The 18025-nt window shown below is 34.9% G+C and overlaps 1 protein-coding gene across 12 annotated transcripts in view; it reads left to right on the top strand.

Moving 5' to 3' along the window:
* The window catches only part of APLF (aprataxin and PNKP like factor), a 110987-nt gene that overhangs the window by 2580 nt on the left and 90382 nt on the right, over positions 1–18025 (top strand). For 10 of the 12 annotated variants that reach the window (XM_053589043.1, XM_053589042.1, XM_053589033.1 and 7 more), the window contains exon 2: positions 13806–13877. The exons of 1 other annotated variant lie outside the window; for it this stretch is intronic. Coding sequence is in view for 9 of the 11 variants with exons in the window: in XM_053589033.1 (XP_053445008.1) it covers positions 13806–13877 (72 nt within the window). In the remaining 2 variants the exon portion in view is untranslated. Of the gene's footprint in view, positions 1–3559; positions 3691–6400; positions 6526–13805; positions 13878–18025 lie in introns of all 12 variants that reach the window. One more of the 12 variants, XM_053589035.1, reaches the window with a different exon arrangement.

Here is an 18025-nt window from a genome sequence, read left to right on the forward strand (position 1 = left end):
ATTATTTGTAGCTTGTTCTTTTTGTTATAGGCTTGCTAATGTGAGATGAGTCTATCTGGTTTCTGTTTTTAAAAATGGTAAGAAATAGAAAGTTGGTAAATTATCTGGTCAGAATTTTGCTTTTACTTTTAAAATAATTATTCCATGATGAGATTCTTTTGCCTTGTTTGGCAGATATTGGAGTGATTATGAATGATAGCCTAAATGCCTTGAAGGAAAAATTGGAAAAACAAACTAGTTTGTGGCTTTTTAGATTTTGAAGCTACATGCATTTGTTTTTTGTCTGTAGTGGTTGAAACACAACATAAGGGCTAGTGTTTCAAAAAACTGCAATTCCAGTTAGTTTTTGTTTTTGTTTTGCTTTTGTTGCATAGTATGAGAGAGCAAAGACTTTGTTATAAAGTGGGAAAACTCAGGAAGTTCACTTTAATGTATAGATATATGAAATTATTAATATGGATGATTTTTGAACTCTCTTATTTAATTGGCTATGTTTTTCTGAGGCAAGTTTCACAAACTTTGATGGCCACACAAGTATAAAGGTTTGTAATTTCAATATGTAAACCACACAAGGATAAAGGTTTGTAATTTACATGTGTAAAGGTTAGTAATAATTTCACAATAAAAACATCTTTATATCTTCACAGTGGTAAGAAAACACAGCAGAGCCAGTGAAATTTAATGTTTCTTGTGCTGTATGCTTTCATGTGAGTTATCAGAGAACTCCAGGTCTCTGTTTACTTTACTAGATTTTAATTCTGTTTCATGATCAGCATCAATGTAAGGGTTTTACAGGAGGATTATGAATCTCTAGAGAACTGTCCTGGGTAATAGTAGCCAATCCCAAAGGTTACATATTATATGATTCCATTTATATAATATAACTGAAAGACCAAAATTATAAAAATGGAGGATAGGATAGTGGTTGCCAAGGGTTAAGGAAGTGGGCAAGGATCATAAGGAATTAGATATGGTAATAAAATAGTAACATGAGAGATTCTCCTGATGATGGAAATGTTCTGTATCCAGATTGTATCAATATCCTTGTTTGATATATTTTGTAATTTTGCAAGATGTTACCATTGGGGGCTATGGGGTAAATAGCACAAAGGATCTTTCTATATTGTATCTTTCAACTATATGTGAATTAACGATTATCTTAAATAAAAATAATTAATTTAAAAGGTTTTCCAGTATAGCATTTCAAAAAATAGAACACTGTTAGACCACATTATATCTTCATGCTTTTCTTTAATTGAAGCTGATTACACTCTTAAATGAAATATGTTTCTGATTTCAAATTTGGTTTAATCTGTTTTGGCAGTAAAGATTATGAGACACATTTCTATATGATCTATTTTCCTCCAGAGATTATGAGACATATTTCTTTATGACCTGTTTTCTTCCAGCATCAGGTATCTACTGAAATTTTTCTCAATGTAATTGAATCGACTGCTTTGATTGAAAAGATAAGTGGTCCTGGTTGAGGGATAGGGAAGGTCATGGACTGCAGCATAGACTCTTCAGGTGGCATTAGTTGACCCCTTTGAAGAAGGTTGTTAAGTGTTTCACAACATTTGCACAAAGTAACCACTTCATGACCTGGAAACCCTGTGCTTTAACTTCTTGTTGCAGAATCTTGGCTGTCCTGGAAAGCTTTTTTCTGTGTGTGTGTGTGGCGGGGGGAGGGAAGCTTTTCCTACGTGGTCCAACAGAGGTTTTTTTCCCATCACCTCTTTTATTACACTTACATTTACTGTTTTATTATAAATAATGTTACAAAGTACAGGGAAGGGGTGTGGAGCTTTCCCGAGCTGTGCCAACTTCTAGCAACGTCCACTTTGAAGTTATTTGTAAGTTCTCCTAACCTGGACCCCTTTGGATCCTTATGGAGGCATCATTACTTAGCATGATTGATTAGACTATTGGCCATTGGTGATCAACTTGACCTTTAGTCCCTGTCCCCTCCCTCGAGGTTGAGAAGTAGGGTTGAAAATCCCAACCCTCTAATCCAGCTTTGGTCTTGCTGGAGACCAGTGTTCATCCTGAAGCTACCTAGGGCCTGACAGTTATTAGTCAACTCATTAGCATATAAAAGACATTACTTTGTATATTCTAATGATTTTAGGAATTCTATGTCAAGAAGTGAGATTGAAGACCAAATATGTATTATAATATCATGTGTGTGTATATATATGTGCACACATATATATGCATATATCTTTTTTCTAGATCAATGATTCCAAATTCTCTCTCTCTTCTTACTACGCAACTTGAATGTGCTATCTTCTCACATGCTTCCATGCTTTTGTACAAGCTTCTTTCTTTGATAATTTGATTTTGTAGGTAATATTTCATGTCTGTATTTTTAAAGCTCTGAAAATGATTCCATTGTGAAGCCAGAATTAAAAACCTCTGCTAGATGAACTAACCAGAATGCTTGATGCAGAATAGCTCTTTAAGAAATGTCTGCTGAACTGAGCTGAATAAGAAATTAAACTATTCAGAATCATTAATTTTCCAGAGTCCCAAGTGGGGGTCTAAACCCACGTTTGTCTTCCTAAACTCTGCTTATGTCTTTTCTCAATATATGTCTCAATATATGTCAGTTTTCTCTATCACAATATATTAATGATGAGGATTGTGTTCTCACACTTGTACAGCATTCACTTCACAAGCAACATTGCAAGATGAGCAGGTTGAAATAATCGAAATTTCAGTGGCAACAAACCAAAATAGTTCCATCACATTGGTTAGCAACTCAGCAGCCTTGAATCAGGAGGTCAGAAAGTGTGGAATTTAAAATCTCAGTGATCCACACTCATCAGTATTGTGAATTTAATAGGTGTTTCTGAGGTACACTGATAACCTAACTACTGTTTATAACCACTGTTTTTACAGTAGAATGCATTCAAAAGTCCAAGAATACTCCCTATCCAGTATATTAGTAACCTTTCAAAGGAAGACTTTTTTTTTTTGATAAATTGGAGTCCATGTAGAGAGCTCCTGACCAAAACCAAGTCGTTTTCTTCAAACTTGCTCCGCCTTAACATCAGATATTAGCATACATTATATTGTATATTCATGTACAATAATGTTAAACATGTTGTATGAATTAACTTTTGTTCTATTGAAGAATAAGACCAGTTTCTCATCAAATATTATGACTAAGTCTCTGTGTTGATGACTTAACTCTGGAGTGCATGCTGGACCTGTCACTAATCAGCTGTCTTGATAAGAAAATTTAATGATTTGTGTACTTCTTTACTGTAACCAGCCTGGATTCAATCTGGGTCTTACTTTTAGATTTTATTTACTTGCGCAAAAATACGAAGAAAAAATATTACAAAATTATGCCTGAAATAGATCCTTTAGGTTTAGGCATTTCTTCATAGTACTGGATCACATCTTATACTAGAAGATTTTCTGTTTTTGTCTTACCATAAAAATTTGAATTTGTCCATCTTTTTATTTGTCTATTAATAGAACAAACTAGATAATCTTGGAGAAAATCACTGTAAATTACAAAGACTTAAAAATATATTATGCTTTTTCCCAGTTTTACAAGATTATATATTTCATGTGAAGGATGAGGAAATTTCACCAAAATCAAGTAAGAAGGAAGAAAAAATAAGCACTTTCAAGTCAATTAACAAGAGAGAAGCATTGTGGTTATTTTGACAACTTAAGGTGAACAACCTAAAGCTAAAGAATTTAATGATAGAGAAGGATTATTTGATAATTTTAGAAAGATATTTGGCTTTGAAATGTCAGGATAAAAGGAAAAGCAACTTCTTTTGACAAAGAAGCAGCAGGTGAGTTCCCAGACACTATTCAGAAAATCATTGAGGAGAAAGGATATCTGCCTGAAGGGGTTTTTAGAGCCCTGTTCTGGGGGTAAAATGCCACATAGGACATTTATTATTGAGGAAGAGAAGTGATCACCAGTATTTAAGGCAAGAAGAGATAGGCTAATCCTACTGTTTTGTGTAAATGCAGATGGTTTTATGATCAGGACTGCTCTTATCTGTAAAGCTTCTCCCCCCTAAGCTTTGAAGGGAAAAGATAAGATGCCAATCCTGATTGTACAACTAGAAAACCTGAACGATGAGAAAACTTTTTCTGAATTGGCTGTATTGATGCTTTCTCCTTGAAGTTAGGAATTATCTTGTCATTAAGGGACTGCCTTTTAAAGTTTTTTGATACTGGACAATGCCCTGACCACCCAGAACCCCATGAGTTCAACACTAAAGGCATCAAAGTGGTCTGCTTGCCACCCCCCACTCCAAATACATGTCTAATTCAGTCTCTAGATCAGGGGGTCATAAGGACCTGTAAGTCTCTTTACACATAATACTCTACGGAAAGGATTGTTAAACACTATGGAAGAGAACCTTGATAGAACATCGTGAAAGTCTAGAAACATTGCACCATTGAAGATGTCATAGAAAAAGTCATGAAAGCCATCAAGCCTAAAACAAATTTCTGCTGGAGAAAACTGGGTCCAGATGTTATGCATGACTTTACAGGATTTACAACAGAGCCAATCAAGAAATCATGGAAGAGAGTGTGGGTATGGCAAAGATTGGTGGAAGGTGAAAGATTTCAAGATACAGATCTTGGAGAAATTCAGGAACTAAAATATGCCACACTAGAGGGATTAACAGAAAATGGCTTGATTGAGGCAAGTGCTTCTGAAACAGTGCCATTCAATGAAAAAAAGAAGAAGCAATGCCAGAAAACAAATTGACATTCAGTAATCTGGCAAAAGAATTTTGATTATTCAAGACTTCTTTTGTTTTTATGGCATGGACCCTTCTATGATGATAGGTGCTGTAGCTAAAGCAGGGTAGAGGAAGGAGGGATTCCTTATAGAAAGATCTTTAGAGAAATTGAAAAATAAGTCAGACAAAAGTTACAATATATTTCCTGTAAAGTTACACTAAGTGAGCCTGTCTTTCCTGCCTCCCCTTCCACCTTTACCTTTTTCATCTTTACCAACTGTAAGACAGCAAAACCAATACCTCTTTCTCTATTTCCTCAACCTATTAACTGTAAAGACAATAAGGATAAAGACCATGATGATCCACTCTCACTTAATGAATACTAAATATATTTTCTCCTTTAATTTTCTTAATAACATTTTATTTTCGCTAGCTTTCTCTATTTTAAGAATACAGTAATAATAAACATGACACATAAAATAAGTGTACTGTATTATCGGTAAGCCTGTGATCAACAGTAGACTATTAGTAAGTTTTGGGGAGTCAAAAGTAGTACATGAATTTTCAGCTGTATAGGGGGTTGGCATCCCTAAGCCCCACATTGTTCAGGGGTCAACTCTGTTGATTTTGTGTCCTGTAACTTTACTGAGTTTATCAGTTCCAAGAGTTTTTTTTTTGTGTGTGTGTGAAGTCTTTAGGTTTTTATAAATATAAGATCTTATCATCTGCAAATAGGGACATTTTTGACTTCCTCCTTTTTAATTTCAATGCCCTTTATTTCTTTCTCTTGCCTAACTGCTCTGGCTAAGACTTTTAATACTACACTGAATAAGAGTGATGAGAGCAGGGATCCTTGTCTTGCTCCAGTTCTTAGAGGATAGGCTTTCAGCTTTTCCACATTCAGTATGTTGTTAATTATGATTCTGCCATATATGTGCTTTATTGTGATGTATGTTTCTTAGATGCCTAATTTGTCGAGTTTTTTTAATCATAAAAAGATACTGTACTTTATTAAATGCTTTTTCTGTATCTATTGGGATAATCATATGATTTTTGTCCTGTGTAATGCTGACATGATGTAACATGTTTATTAATTTTTGTATGTTTAAACTAACCTTGCATCCTTGGGATAAATCTCTCTTGATCCGGATGTGTAGTCTTTTTGAGATTCTGTTGCATTAGTTCTGCCAGGATTTTGTTGAGTATTTTTGAATCTGTGTTCATCAGAGGTACTGGCCTATACTAGTGTTCTTTATTTCTTGTGTCCTTGTCTGGTTTTGCTATCAGGGTAATGTTGGTCTTGTGCGATGAATTTGTGAGAATTACTTCCCCTTTAGTTTTTTGGAGTGATTCGAGAAGAATTGGTATTAGTTCTTCTTTAAAAGTTTGGTAGAATTAATCAGTGATGCCATGTAGGAATTCCTGAAGTATATTTGGAAGGATCAGTCTGGTGGTAATGAATTCTTTGCGTTTTCCTTGTCTGGGACTTTATTTCTTCTTCACTTCTGAAGAGTAACTTGACTGAGTATAGTATTGTTGACTTTCTTTCTTTCTTTTGGCAGTAAATCGTATCATCCCATTTGGTCCGAATTTATAAGGTTTCTTCTGAGAAATCTGCTGTTAGTCTAATGGGGATTTTATTATGTGACTTGATACTTTTCTCTTGCTGTTTTTAGAAGTCTCTTCTTGTTTTGATTTTTGACATTTTGACTGTAATGTGGCTTGGAGAGGACCTCTTTGGTTAAATGTATTTGGGGACTTTTGAGCTTCCTGGATCTGGATGTCCATACTTCAAGACTCGGTAAGTTTTCAGCTATTGTAAGTTTTCTTCTATGCCTTTTCCTATCTTTTCTTTTTCTGGAATTTTCTTTTTTTTTTTTTTTTTTTTTTTGGTGGTTTTATTTATTTATTTTTTGGCCGGGGCTGGGTTTGAACCTGCCACCTCCAGCATATGGGACCGGCGCCCTACTCCTTGAGCCACAGGCGCCGCCCTCTGGAATTTTCTTAATGCCAACATTTGTTCACATAATGGTATCCTGTCAGTCCCAGGTGTTTTCTTCATTTTTAAAAATTCTTTATTTTCTTTTTTTTTTGGGGGGGGGAGGTATCTGAGTTATTTTAAGACTTGTTTTTAAGTCAGAAATTCTTTTTTTTTTTTTTCTGGCATCCCTGGGTGAGCATGAACAGAAACTTTCTTCTGCTTGCTGTAGTCTGTTGTTGATATTCTTAATTATAGTTTTAATTTTATTCATTGTATCAGCTCCAGGATTTCTGTTTGGTTCTTTTTTAATAACATTATTTTTTGTTAAATTTCTCATTTAGATCATGAATTTTTTTTTAATTTTTATTTTTACATATACACGTGTTAATTAGGTTTCCATTTTTTTTGCCTTCACAAAATTAAAAAGACTTAAAATATAATAATGATAGCAATGTTTAAGATAAGGATTAGAAACAAAAACCTTGTAAAGAACGAACGAACATAAATACATTCAGAAAAGGAATCAGACAATTGCTACATCAAAATATTAAGCAATAATAATAATGTAAAGAAAGTAACATTCACATTGTCAAATAAGAGTATGTCTATTATAGAATGCTTTGAGTCTGAGATTCAGTATGGAGTCATCAGTTAATGAATTTTTTTTTCTGATTTTGATGAATTGTCTGCCTTTATTTTCTGGTATCCTGCTGGCTTCTCTTAAGATCATTATTTTGAATTTCTTTTTTGGCAATTTTTAAATTTCCTTTTTGGGGGGCTGTTATTAGAGGATTACTATGTTGCTTTGGCAGTGTCATATTTCCTTGCTTTTTCATGTTTCTTATGTCCCTATATTATTATCTGCTCATTTGGTAGAATAGTCACCTCTTCTAATTTTATGGACTGGCTTTCACAGGGAAAGACTTCTGCAAATGGGTTTATGGTGTCTGTTGGGTGCACTGGCTGAGGTTCAGGGTAGACATGGTAATGTTGTCCCAGTGTCTTTACTGGCAATACCTGTTAGTGCTATTTCCAATTGCTTCAGTAGCCTAGGCTAGTTTGTGGTGGTGATGGTTTGGCTTTGCTGGAGATTAGATAGGCTTGCCAGCCTGGTGCTCAGGCTGGAGGTATGCACGTACACACAGTGAGTGGTCTGGCTTAGGGATTGGCTCATTGAGGGTCCAACTTCAGGGCTGTTTCTCAGACCCAGTAGGGAGCAAGCATATGGTAGTGTGTTGGCTTGGGGCTGGCTTGCAGGGCATAGGGCCATTGGCCTGTTTCTCTAGCTAGGGGTGCAGGCCTGTGGTGGTCTGACAGTTTGAGATGTGTGTTCACCAGGGACTGGTCTACCAGACTATTTCTCTAACTGGGGATGCAGGTATACAATGATTAGGCCTGTTTGGGAGTGGGTCTACATGAGTATTTCTCTGGCTGGGAGTCTGAGTGTCTAGCAGTTTGACTAGCTTGTGGGTAGGGTAGGGTCACCAGGAGCAGGACTGCTGGGCTATTTCTCCAGTTGGGAGCATAGGTATCTGGCAGTTTGACTTTTCCATTGTGCAGAACCAGAGTCATAGCTGACTCTGGGTCTGAGTAGCTAGAATTGCTTTTGGCTGCAAATAACAGAAACTCAACACAAAGGCATTTATTCAAATAAGACATTGATTTTTCTTCTGTTACATGTGTGTCTATATATATGTGTGTGTATTTCTTTTTCCAAACACGTTTGAAAGTATATTGCATACATTATGACACTTCATCCCTGATGCCAACATGTCACCTAAGAACAGGGACATTTCTACATAACTATATTCTATTATTACACTCCAGAAATTTGCAACTGTGCAATAAATTTTAAGCCATATCCAGTTTTACCTATGTTTTCCAATATCTTTTTAGCATGTTTAAAAATTCAGGATCTAGTTAAATACTGTTTTTTTTTTAATCTAGAATGGTTCTCCTACCTTCCATCTTTCATAACATTAATGCTTTTCTGAGTCCAGGTCAGTTGTTGCATAAAGTCTCCCAAAATTTCAATTTATCTGGTTGTTTGCTCTTAATTTGATTTAAGTTAATCATTTTTGGCATGGACATTACATAGGAGAAGGGAGCTCAGAATATCACATCAATTCATCTTGTTGGTGTTATGGTTAAGTGTAACTGCTTGGGTAAAATGCTGTTTGCCAGATTTTGCTGTTAAGATACAATTCCCTTTGTAAGTAATCTGTGGAATTTTACTCTGAGACTTCATGAATATTTTTTTTTTCCAGCAAGCCTTGGTCTGAAAGTTAACATTCTTTGATCCTTCCTAAATTATTTACTACATTGTAGTTACAAAATTGTGATTTTTTGATTCTATCATTTTTTTTCTTCTTTAGCTAGCATTCTTTTATAAAGAAGTGTTTCTTCCCTGCCTAATCTGCTATTTTGGAGTTCAGTATAAATTAATGGATTATTTTAGTATTCAGTGTGCTATACTCTATTATTATCATTGTTTATTTTGATTTTATCATTGTTGATATGTTTCCAGAATGATTTCAGATGTGGTCAGTGGGAGCTTTTGTGTCCTTCTAACATGTGCCCATCAGTTCTTAAGCATTTCCTTGTCCTCTGGCATGACAAGATGTCCTAGGCCCACATAATATCTATTTTTTTCCTCCAGACCTGGAATCAGCTATTTTTGAAAAGAGCACTGTTTTCTTTTAGTGTGGAATGGTATTCAGAAGCCAAAATCTGTGCTATTGGATTGATTTCTTTTCCAAGTCCTCCTTCTCTCTCACGAGTGATGATTTTTCTGAGCTTGCTATCCCTGGTTTCATGTATTTTTAAGCCTTTTCTGTTGGATTAGCTGTGTCTCTCAAATGCTGGACCTGAGAGGTTTTTTTAGTACTTCCACAAGATATGACTTAACTTTTTCTGGGAATGGTATTACTTGTTTTAGCATCCCTTTAACCCCCTCCCTCTCTTTTCTTTTCCTCTCAGTTGCCACATGATTTTTTTCTGTTCCAGCATAGGTTCTGGGGTTTAACCTTCCAGATGTAATATTTCTTTCCCCTCTTAGATGTAAATTAAAAGTTTTTAGTAATCTCTGTTTCCTGGTTGTACTTTAAATGGATAGTTTTATTTACTGTCTTTATTGATTTCTTTGATTTTTTTTTAAAGGGTGTGTGGTGTGATTAGAATTTACATGGATACTATTATTCTACAGGAACTGGTATTCCTCAGTTTTAACTGTTTTTATGGCTTTGTAAGATGTGAAATATACTTTAAATGTCTTTTTTTTTTTTTTTAAGACAAAGTGTTATTCTGTTGCTTGGGCTAGAGTGTTGCAGGCTAGCTATGATGGTGTTACAGTGAATTTCATAGCTCACTGCAACCTCAAACTCATGGAGTCAAGCAGTCTTCCTGCCTCAGCCGCCCAAGTAGCTAAGACTGCAGTTGCGTACCACCTCAACCAGCTAATTTTTAAATTTTTTGTAGAAATGAGTTCTTTATGTTGCCCAGACTGATCTTAAGCTTCTGGCCTTAAGCAATCCTCTTGCCTCTATCCCCCAAAGGGCTAAGATTACGGAGGTGAGACATAGTGCCCAGCCTGACTTTCAATGGAAGTTTTAATTTAAACTTAGTGACTTCTGGTAATCAGTAAGTAAACTTGGCTAAGTTTTTAGTATATGTTGAAGTATGTTATGCATTGGTCTCTACCCTAAATGGGCTCTAGCCAGTGCATTCTTTTTGAGTTCTTGGGTTTCTTTGCTTTTTTCCTGGCTTTTCTCTTTCCACTTGAAGACCAACATCAGTCATTTTCTCCCATTGTCAACATGCTACCTTCTAAACCCTAGCCACTTTATTATCTGCTATGAATAGAGAATTGGGAATTTAGATGCTGTATCTTGAATATGACATTAGAAGAAATAAAACCAAATGAAAGCCTGTAGGGCTACTTGGAGCTTTATTTAGGGCTCGAATCTTCTATTTGATTATTAGTTATTTCTGACTTACTGCCAGTCCTTTACTGTCTCCTAACTGAGAGAGTTAAACTGGATAAATAACCTTAAAACTGAGGTGTTACTTTAGGTTTTATGTAATAATATTGAGCGAGGCAGTGCAGTGTTAAGAGCAGGGCTGGCTCTGGAATCAGATTCCTTATGTTCAAATCCTGGCCCTGCTGCTCATTGTGTAATTGTGAGTAGTTGTTTAACCTCTCTGCACTTCATTTTCTCACTTATAAAATGAAGATAATAGTATTTTCTACCACAGCTTTTGTGGAGACTAAAGATGGCAATAAATGACAAGTATAGAACAGTGCCTTGGCCATGATAAATAATTGCTATTACATTTGACATATCAATTAATGAGAATATGTTGGATATTCATTCTGCACAAGGAGCAGTGATAGGCTATTAAATAAAGTGAGTCTTAAACACTTTAGGATAATCTATATGTTACCCGCTCGCCATCCCTCCCCATACCCCTATCCTGAAATTAAAATATTTTAATGATAATTTATTAAGACTTTAAGTTACCCATTGAGAAAGGATAAATGGCTATCGTGTTGTCTGTTCACTATTTAGAGGTTTGGTTTAAATGGACATTACTAAATGTTTGAATGATGTTAATTTCAAAAGCACTTTAAAGTGCTTTTTTGGGGTATTCTATAGAGATGTGCACTTTAAAATTGCATTTTAACACTGTCATGGAATCTGTCCACTAGAGGTCATGTTATACTTTTGTATTACTTAAAATGTTATCTTTGTACTGTCAGTTAAAGTCTACTTCAAAGAAAGACTGAGATAGGAAGAGTCCACCATTACTTCCTGCAAAAAGTTTAAGAAAGGAAAGAAAGAAACCTGAAATGGACTGACTGATAGTAACCACAATATGTCATGGTTTTATATTCGACAACTTACTACTCTGTTAGGAAATTGGTTTGTATTATGGAAATAACAATGAGATTTTGATATGCAAGTTAGAAATGAGAGCTTCATACTCTTAGACACAGAATAATTTGAAATCCTTGAAATTGTCTTTGAATAATTACATGAATGAAGGTTTTTCTTATGTACATTCTCTAATTTTATTAATAAGAGTAGATGTGGAGCACTGCCTACCTGAAAAATGACCTACTTAAGTGCCTCAGTCTGTTTTGTGTTGCTGTAAAGGAGTGTCTGAGGCTGGGGAATTTATATAGAAAAAGGTTTATTTGGCTCATAATTCTGCTGGCTAGAATTGCCAGACATTAGGCCAAAGCCTCATGCTGCTTCCACTCCTGGTGGAAGGGACGAAAAGCTGAGGGGTGCAGAGACCACATGGTGAGAGAGGAAGCAAGAGACGGGGGAGGTGCCAGGCTGTGTTTAACAACCGGCCCTGGTGGGATGAATGAGAGCACTTAGTTACCCCTCCCACCATCCATTCCTGAGGGATCCACCCTCATTACCCAGATGCCTCCTGTTGGGCCACATATCCAGCATTGGGAATTAAATTTCAAAATAAGATTTAGGGAGCAAAACATCCAAACTGTATCATGAAGTTACTTAAATTCTCTGAGCTATTTCTAATCAGAAAAAGTAAAGTGTGAATAATATCTATGGCAGTGTTTTATAGTCAGCCTTACCATTTAAGTGAATTGTTCTATGCACATGATAAAGTGAGTTATTAGATAAATGCTGTTGTTAGGGTATATTCTTAGAAAAATAAAGGAATCTTTAAATTTCTATCCCTTTGTTTGATAGAATAGATTATTCATATTTTTTCTCTGAAATAGCCATTGTGGCTAATAGATATATTTTAAATTAACTATTCTTAAAATATTTATTAACTTTAGTTAGTGAAAAATTTATTTATATAGTATTCATTCTGATGCTTAATGTTACTATTTGTACACATATATAATCACAGCCTTAAGTGTGGAATTGCTGTTCAGTTTTTTAAAAAGTGCGTATTGATTCCTGGTAGTTTTGCATTTTTGCAGCACTAATGGGGTTAATTGAATTTGTGTTATCATGGTCTGTTTTTCCTGACAATTTTGGTCTCGATGTGGATAATGACAGAATTCAAATACTAGATACCAAGGTAACCAAGAGATGGGTCAGGTAATTATGTTGTGTTATGTGAAGTTGGTGCTTAACATGTTGTCATTTTGTGTAAGCTGCAAATAATAAAGGTAATCCTAACTGTTGTGAAAAGAGGAAGGGTTGATTAGCATTTTCAGCATTTAAAGTACGAACATTGTAATCCTAGCACTGTTGGAGGCAGAGATGGGTGGAATGCCTGAACTCACTAGTTAAAGACCAGCCTGAGCAAGAGCAAGACACAGTCTCTTAAAAATAGCTGGGTGTTGTGGTGGGTGCCTGTAGTCCCAGCTACTTAGGAGGTTGAGGCAAGAGGATTGATTGAACCCAAGAGTTTTGAGGTTGCTGTAAGCTATGATGGATGCCACTATATTGAGGGTGACAAAGTGAGACTCTGTCTCAAAAAGAAAAAGTACAAACAACTTTTGAACTTTGGTACACAGAAAAGAATACCATTGGCTCAAAACAAGAAGCAAATACAAAAACAAAGATGCTAATTTTTTCCTCACCACAAATACTTGGTTTTCACTATTGCTCTTCCTGCCTTCCTGATCTCTTCACTGCTACTGATGGCCCCAGAGCTTAAAATGCAGTTCTGTCTCATCTGGGCCTGCCTGATCCCAGAGCCTGTTTGTATTTATCCAACAACCTCCTTTGAAGGCCTTTATACTTATATTATATATTTCTTGTATTTGAAACATTTCTTAATAAGTACTTATGATAAAGATATCTATCAGTTACGAATTTTTTAGTAAAAATTCCCAGTACATATCTGTCAGGAATGGAAACTATTAGATCTCAACTTGAGTCTTGACTTTGTAATTTACTCTGTTAAGACTTTGGGCAGGTCTTTGAATTTCTAAATTTCATTAGCTATTAAATGAAGACAATCATTTCAATATACAGTTGTTGAATGAATGATATATTTCATTCCTAGCTACTGATTTCAGAAACATTGGGCTTGCTTTGCTTGTTTGTTTTATTGTTTTTTAAGGAGGTGGCTATGCTTGAAATTTTAATTTTTTTCCCCTGTAGATAACAGACAAGAGAGTATCCAGAAGACATGCCATTCTTGAGGTGGTGGGTGGTCAGCTTCGAATCAAACCGGTAAATTTGTTATTAATGCTTTATTTTAACTTTTTATCTCTCACCCTTTTGGTTCCTGATTGGAGTTGCCTATTAGGTTATGGAAATAGGGAATTAATGTCAAGAGTGTATCTGTCTCATTGCCAGAAAATAATTAGGAGGCAAAGATCTAAATTATTAAAATTGCATCTTCTACAACTTTTCTCATAGCACAATGCTACATTTATATGGTTAGAATTCTTATTTCTCTGAGATAGTGTCTTGCTCCGTTGCTTAAGCTGAAGTACAATGCTGTGATCATAGCACAATACAACCTTAAACTCCTGGCTCCAACCGTTCTGTTCTCCCACTTCAGCTTCCTAAGCAGCTGGGACTGTAAGCATGTGCCACCACACCCACTTAATTTTTAAAAAGTTTTGTAGACATGGGGTCTTGCTATTTTGGCAAAGCTGGTCTTGAACTCCTGGCTTTAAGCCATTCTCTCCCTTCACTTGTGAGCCACCATGCCTGCCCATTAATTGGCATTTTAACAAAAGATGATTGTCAGTTCATGTATGATTTTGTTTATAACTGGATATTCCAAATAAGATCCCATAAGAAAACCTATAACTATGCAATGGTTGGTTGTTTGGAGTGGGGTAAGGACTACAGTTAAATGTTATAGGGTTGTATTTTCCCAAATTCCTGTATATCTGTATGTAGAGTTGAATATTTCTCAAATATAGACCTTGTTCAACTTCAAGATTTTAAACATGATTTTAATTCAAAAGTTTCTGTTTAGGGTTAGACTTTTAATTGCAGGCTTTGTAGTTTACTGATGCAAAATCACCAATGATTTGCAGGGAAAACCAGTTTCTGGGAATATAGTAGTAATTACTTCCTTTCATTTGCAGAATCTATTGTCTACACATGAAATATGTGTATGAGGGTCCATTAATTTTGGACTAGATGGTGTGTTGGTAAAATTATCATTATGGAATTAAATTCATTAATTTATAACATTTTAAAATCAATTTGTATTTTTATCTTTTCTGTATAGTTGCTAGTTTGTTCTTTTATTATCCCACATTAAATTGATCTCAGATTTCGAAAGCGTATTTTTAATTGTAGTACTAGGAAAACTTTTGACAAGGTGAATTCACCCCATCTTACCCTTGAATAAATAATTTTTAAAAGGTTTTTGACTGGCTTGGCGCCTATACTCAGTGGTTAGGGCGCTGGCTACATACACGAGGGCTGGCACTTTCAAACCCAGCCTTGGCCTGTTAAACAACAGTGACAAGTACAGCAACAACAAAAAAATAGCTGGACATTGTGGCATGTGCCTGTAGTCCCAGCTACTGGGGAGGCTGAGGCAAGAGAATCACTTGAGCCCAAGAGTTTGAGGTTGCTGTGAGCTGTGACACCACGGCAGTCTACCAAGGGTGACAAAGTAAGACTCTGTCTCAAAAAAAAAACCAAAAAACAGTTTTTGTCTGATTCTTGTTTTGCATTGTCTTAGTGTTAATATTTGTAGTCAGCACTCTGACTTAACTTAATGGTAAATACAATCCTTTCTTTGAGTTAAACTTTATCCAGTTCCTAGAGGGCCAAATTTTTATGTAAGATTTCAGCAATTTTCAGGTAAAAGAAGGCTTCTTTTTGAAAATACTTATTAGATCTTTAATTCGATAGTACTCAGATGGTAAAACAACTGTGTGTGAAATTAACAAGTTGAGCACCAAACTGTAGTAGATATAATATTAGAAGCTAGAACTAAAATTCCTCATAAGATTATAGATACAATACTAAAATTTGGAATGATAAAGTTTATTCGAATTATACTTCTGTTTCTATTTATCCTTGAAATATTATTTAGTATAATTTTATGAACTTTCTAGTAAATGTGACTTTTGTACCTGTGAGAAAGTTAAATATTTTGTACCCTTTCCTTGACCATGTTTTTGACAATTTAGAATGTCATGGCCTTCTAGAGACTGTTTGCTCCTGCATAGTCAGCAAGTTGTGGAATGGGATTTAGAACCCAGGTTCTTTGAGCCCTTTGCAGTAATATTTTTCACTATATTATGTTTTTCCAAGTCAGGATTTGCTTGTCATTTGATGTTCTCTTGTTTTAAAAAAAATTTTTAAAGTTAAAACTAATTGATGATTTATCTTACTAAGAAGTTTTAGTGACTTTAGTTGAATTAAATTTAGATCTGAAGGCAGCCTTAGAGTCAGACTTGTGTATATAGAAGTTTGATTTGAGATAGGGCTGGCATTACATATCAGTGGGGAAGAGGACTTTTTATCAATAAATGGTAGGGGGACAGTTTGTTATTTGGAAAAAAAAATATTAGACCTCTACTGTAAACCATATTCCAAAATCTATTCCAGGTGTATTAAATGTGAAGGTCAAAACTATGAAACTGTTAAAAGATATATAGGGAGAGATTTATGATTTTATTGTAGGGAAGTGTTTAGTGATAAGATGTAACAAACAGAAACCATGAAAGAAAGATCAAAAAGTGCCAATTACATTTTACTTGCTTTGAAGTACACTCAACTGATGATGATTGATTCCTCTGAGAGAGGGAACCAAGACTACCAGGGAAGTTGGGAGAATTCCTAAGTCTTGCCAATTCTTACATTCCTATAAAATTTGGATGTTTTTGGAAGCATATTCATGTGACTGTAACTTATTTCTCTAAATTGAGAAAACCTTGTCCCTAGCCTCTAGGTTCCTGGGCACCACCAGGCTTTCTGTTCCCCTTCCTCATGTTTCCTCACTCCTACCTCTAAAAGATGTTTTCCTGTTTGAGGATTGGAGTTAGGCAATCAAAATACCTTGTCATTATATGAATCTGTGCAACTGCTTTGAAAACAGGGCAAAGTGATCTATGTTTGTTTGTGTTCTATGTTTTAATATTTATTTTATGTTTTACTGTTAATATGAAAATAAAGAATTTGCCATGTGTAAAAAAAAGAAAAAATGCCAATTACGGTAAAATTAGGTAGCTTTGTCAAGACACTATAGTGAAAAAAAAATACAACAGGGAAAGATATTTAAAACACTTGTAATTGACAAAAGAGTAATATCCAAACTATATAATGAATCTCTTTAATTAATGAGAAAAAGAAAAATAGTCCATGGGCTGAAGGCTTGAATTGCAAATTATAAAAGTAGAAACCTGACTGTCTAATAAATATGAAAAAAGGGCTTAACGTCCTTATTAAGTGGAGAAATGCAGGTGAAATCACAATGAGATATCATTTCATATCCAAAAGATTGGCAAAAAGGAAAATGTCTTGCAATTTCGAATATTGGTGAGGATATAGAACTGGGATGATTATAAACTGTAGGTGGGAACTTAGATGGCGCTTAGATGGAAAGCCACCTTGGAAAATGGGTTGAAATTATTTCTTAAAGATGAAGATGTGTTCATTGGAAGCTCCTTACACACAGATACACTAAGAGACAGATAAAAGAACCTGCATAGCAATATTTTATAGCAAAGCTGCATAGAAAAAAATGCTAGAAGCAACATAAATTTCCATGACCAGCAGAATTGATAAATATATTATAATATATTTATATAATGAAATATACTACATGTGAAAACACAAAAAACATGGATTAAAATCTGGAACACAGTATTAAATGATAAAGGCAGACATTAGAAAAATATGTTTAATATGATTTATGTTTTTATAAAATTTAAAATCCTACAAAATGAACAGTATATTTAGGATCATAAATATTTCCTGGAGGCAGGAAAATTATAGAGAAAAGCAAGAAAGTGGTAAAGAAAAATAAACATAATTATTAACTTGGAATTGAGAAGAGAATGGGATAGGGAAAGGCTCATGGGGACCTTAAAGGTAGTGGTAAAATTTATTTTCTTAAATGGGGTGCTGGTCCACACATAATGCCTTACATGCACTGTTATGTCTTTAAAAAATTATTGTGAAACATTTGTGACATGGGGTATAAAGAATAGCATAATATACTGCAGCTACACTGTTTACCAAACAGTGAAAGACCTGAAAAAGTATATTTATTTTTAAGGAAATGTACAACTGTAATCCTGAATTTGATTATCATTTCAGGAAATATTTAATTGAATTTTGGATTTTATACCAAGAATTATGTTTACATTATGCTACTTGAAGGAAAGCTGCATCTTGGT

The sequence above is a fragment of the Nycticebus coucang genome, chromosome 4 (genome assembly GCF_027406575.1).
Source record: "Nycticebus coucang isolate mNycCou1 chromosome 4, mNycCou1.pri, whole genome shotgun sequence".
NCBI lineage: Eukaryota > Metazoa > Chordata > Mammalia > Primates > Lorisidae > Nycticebus > Nycticebus coucang.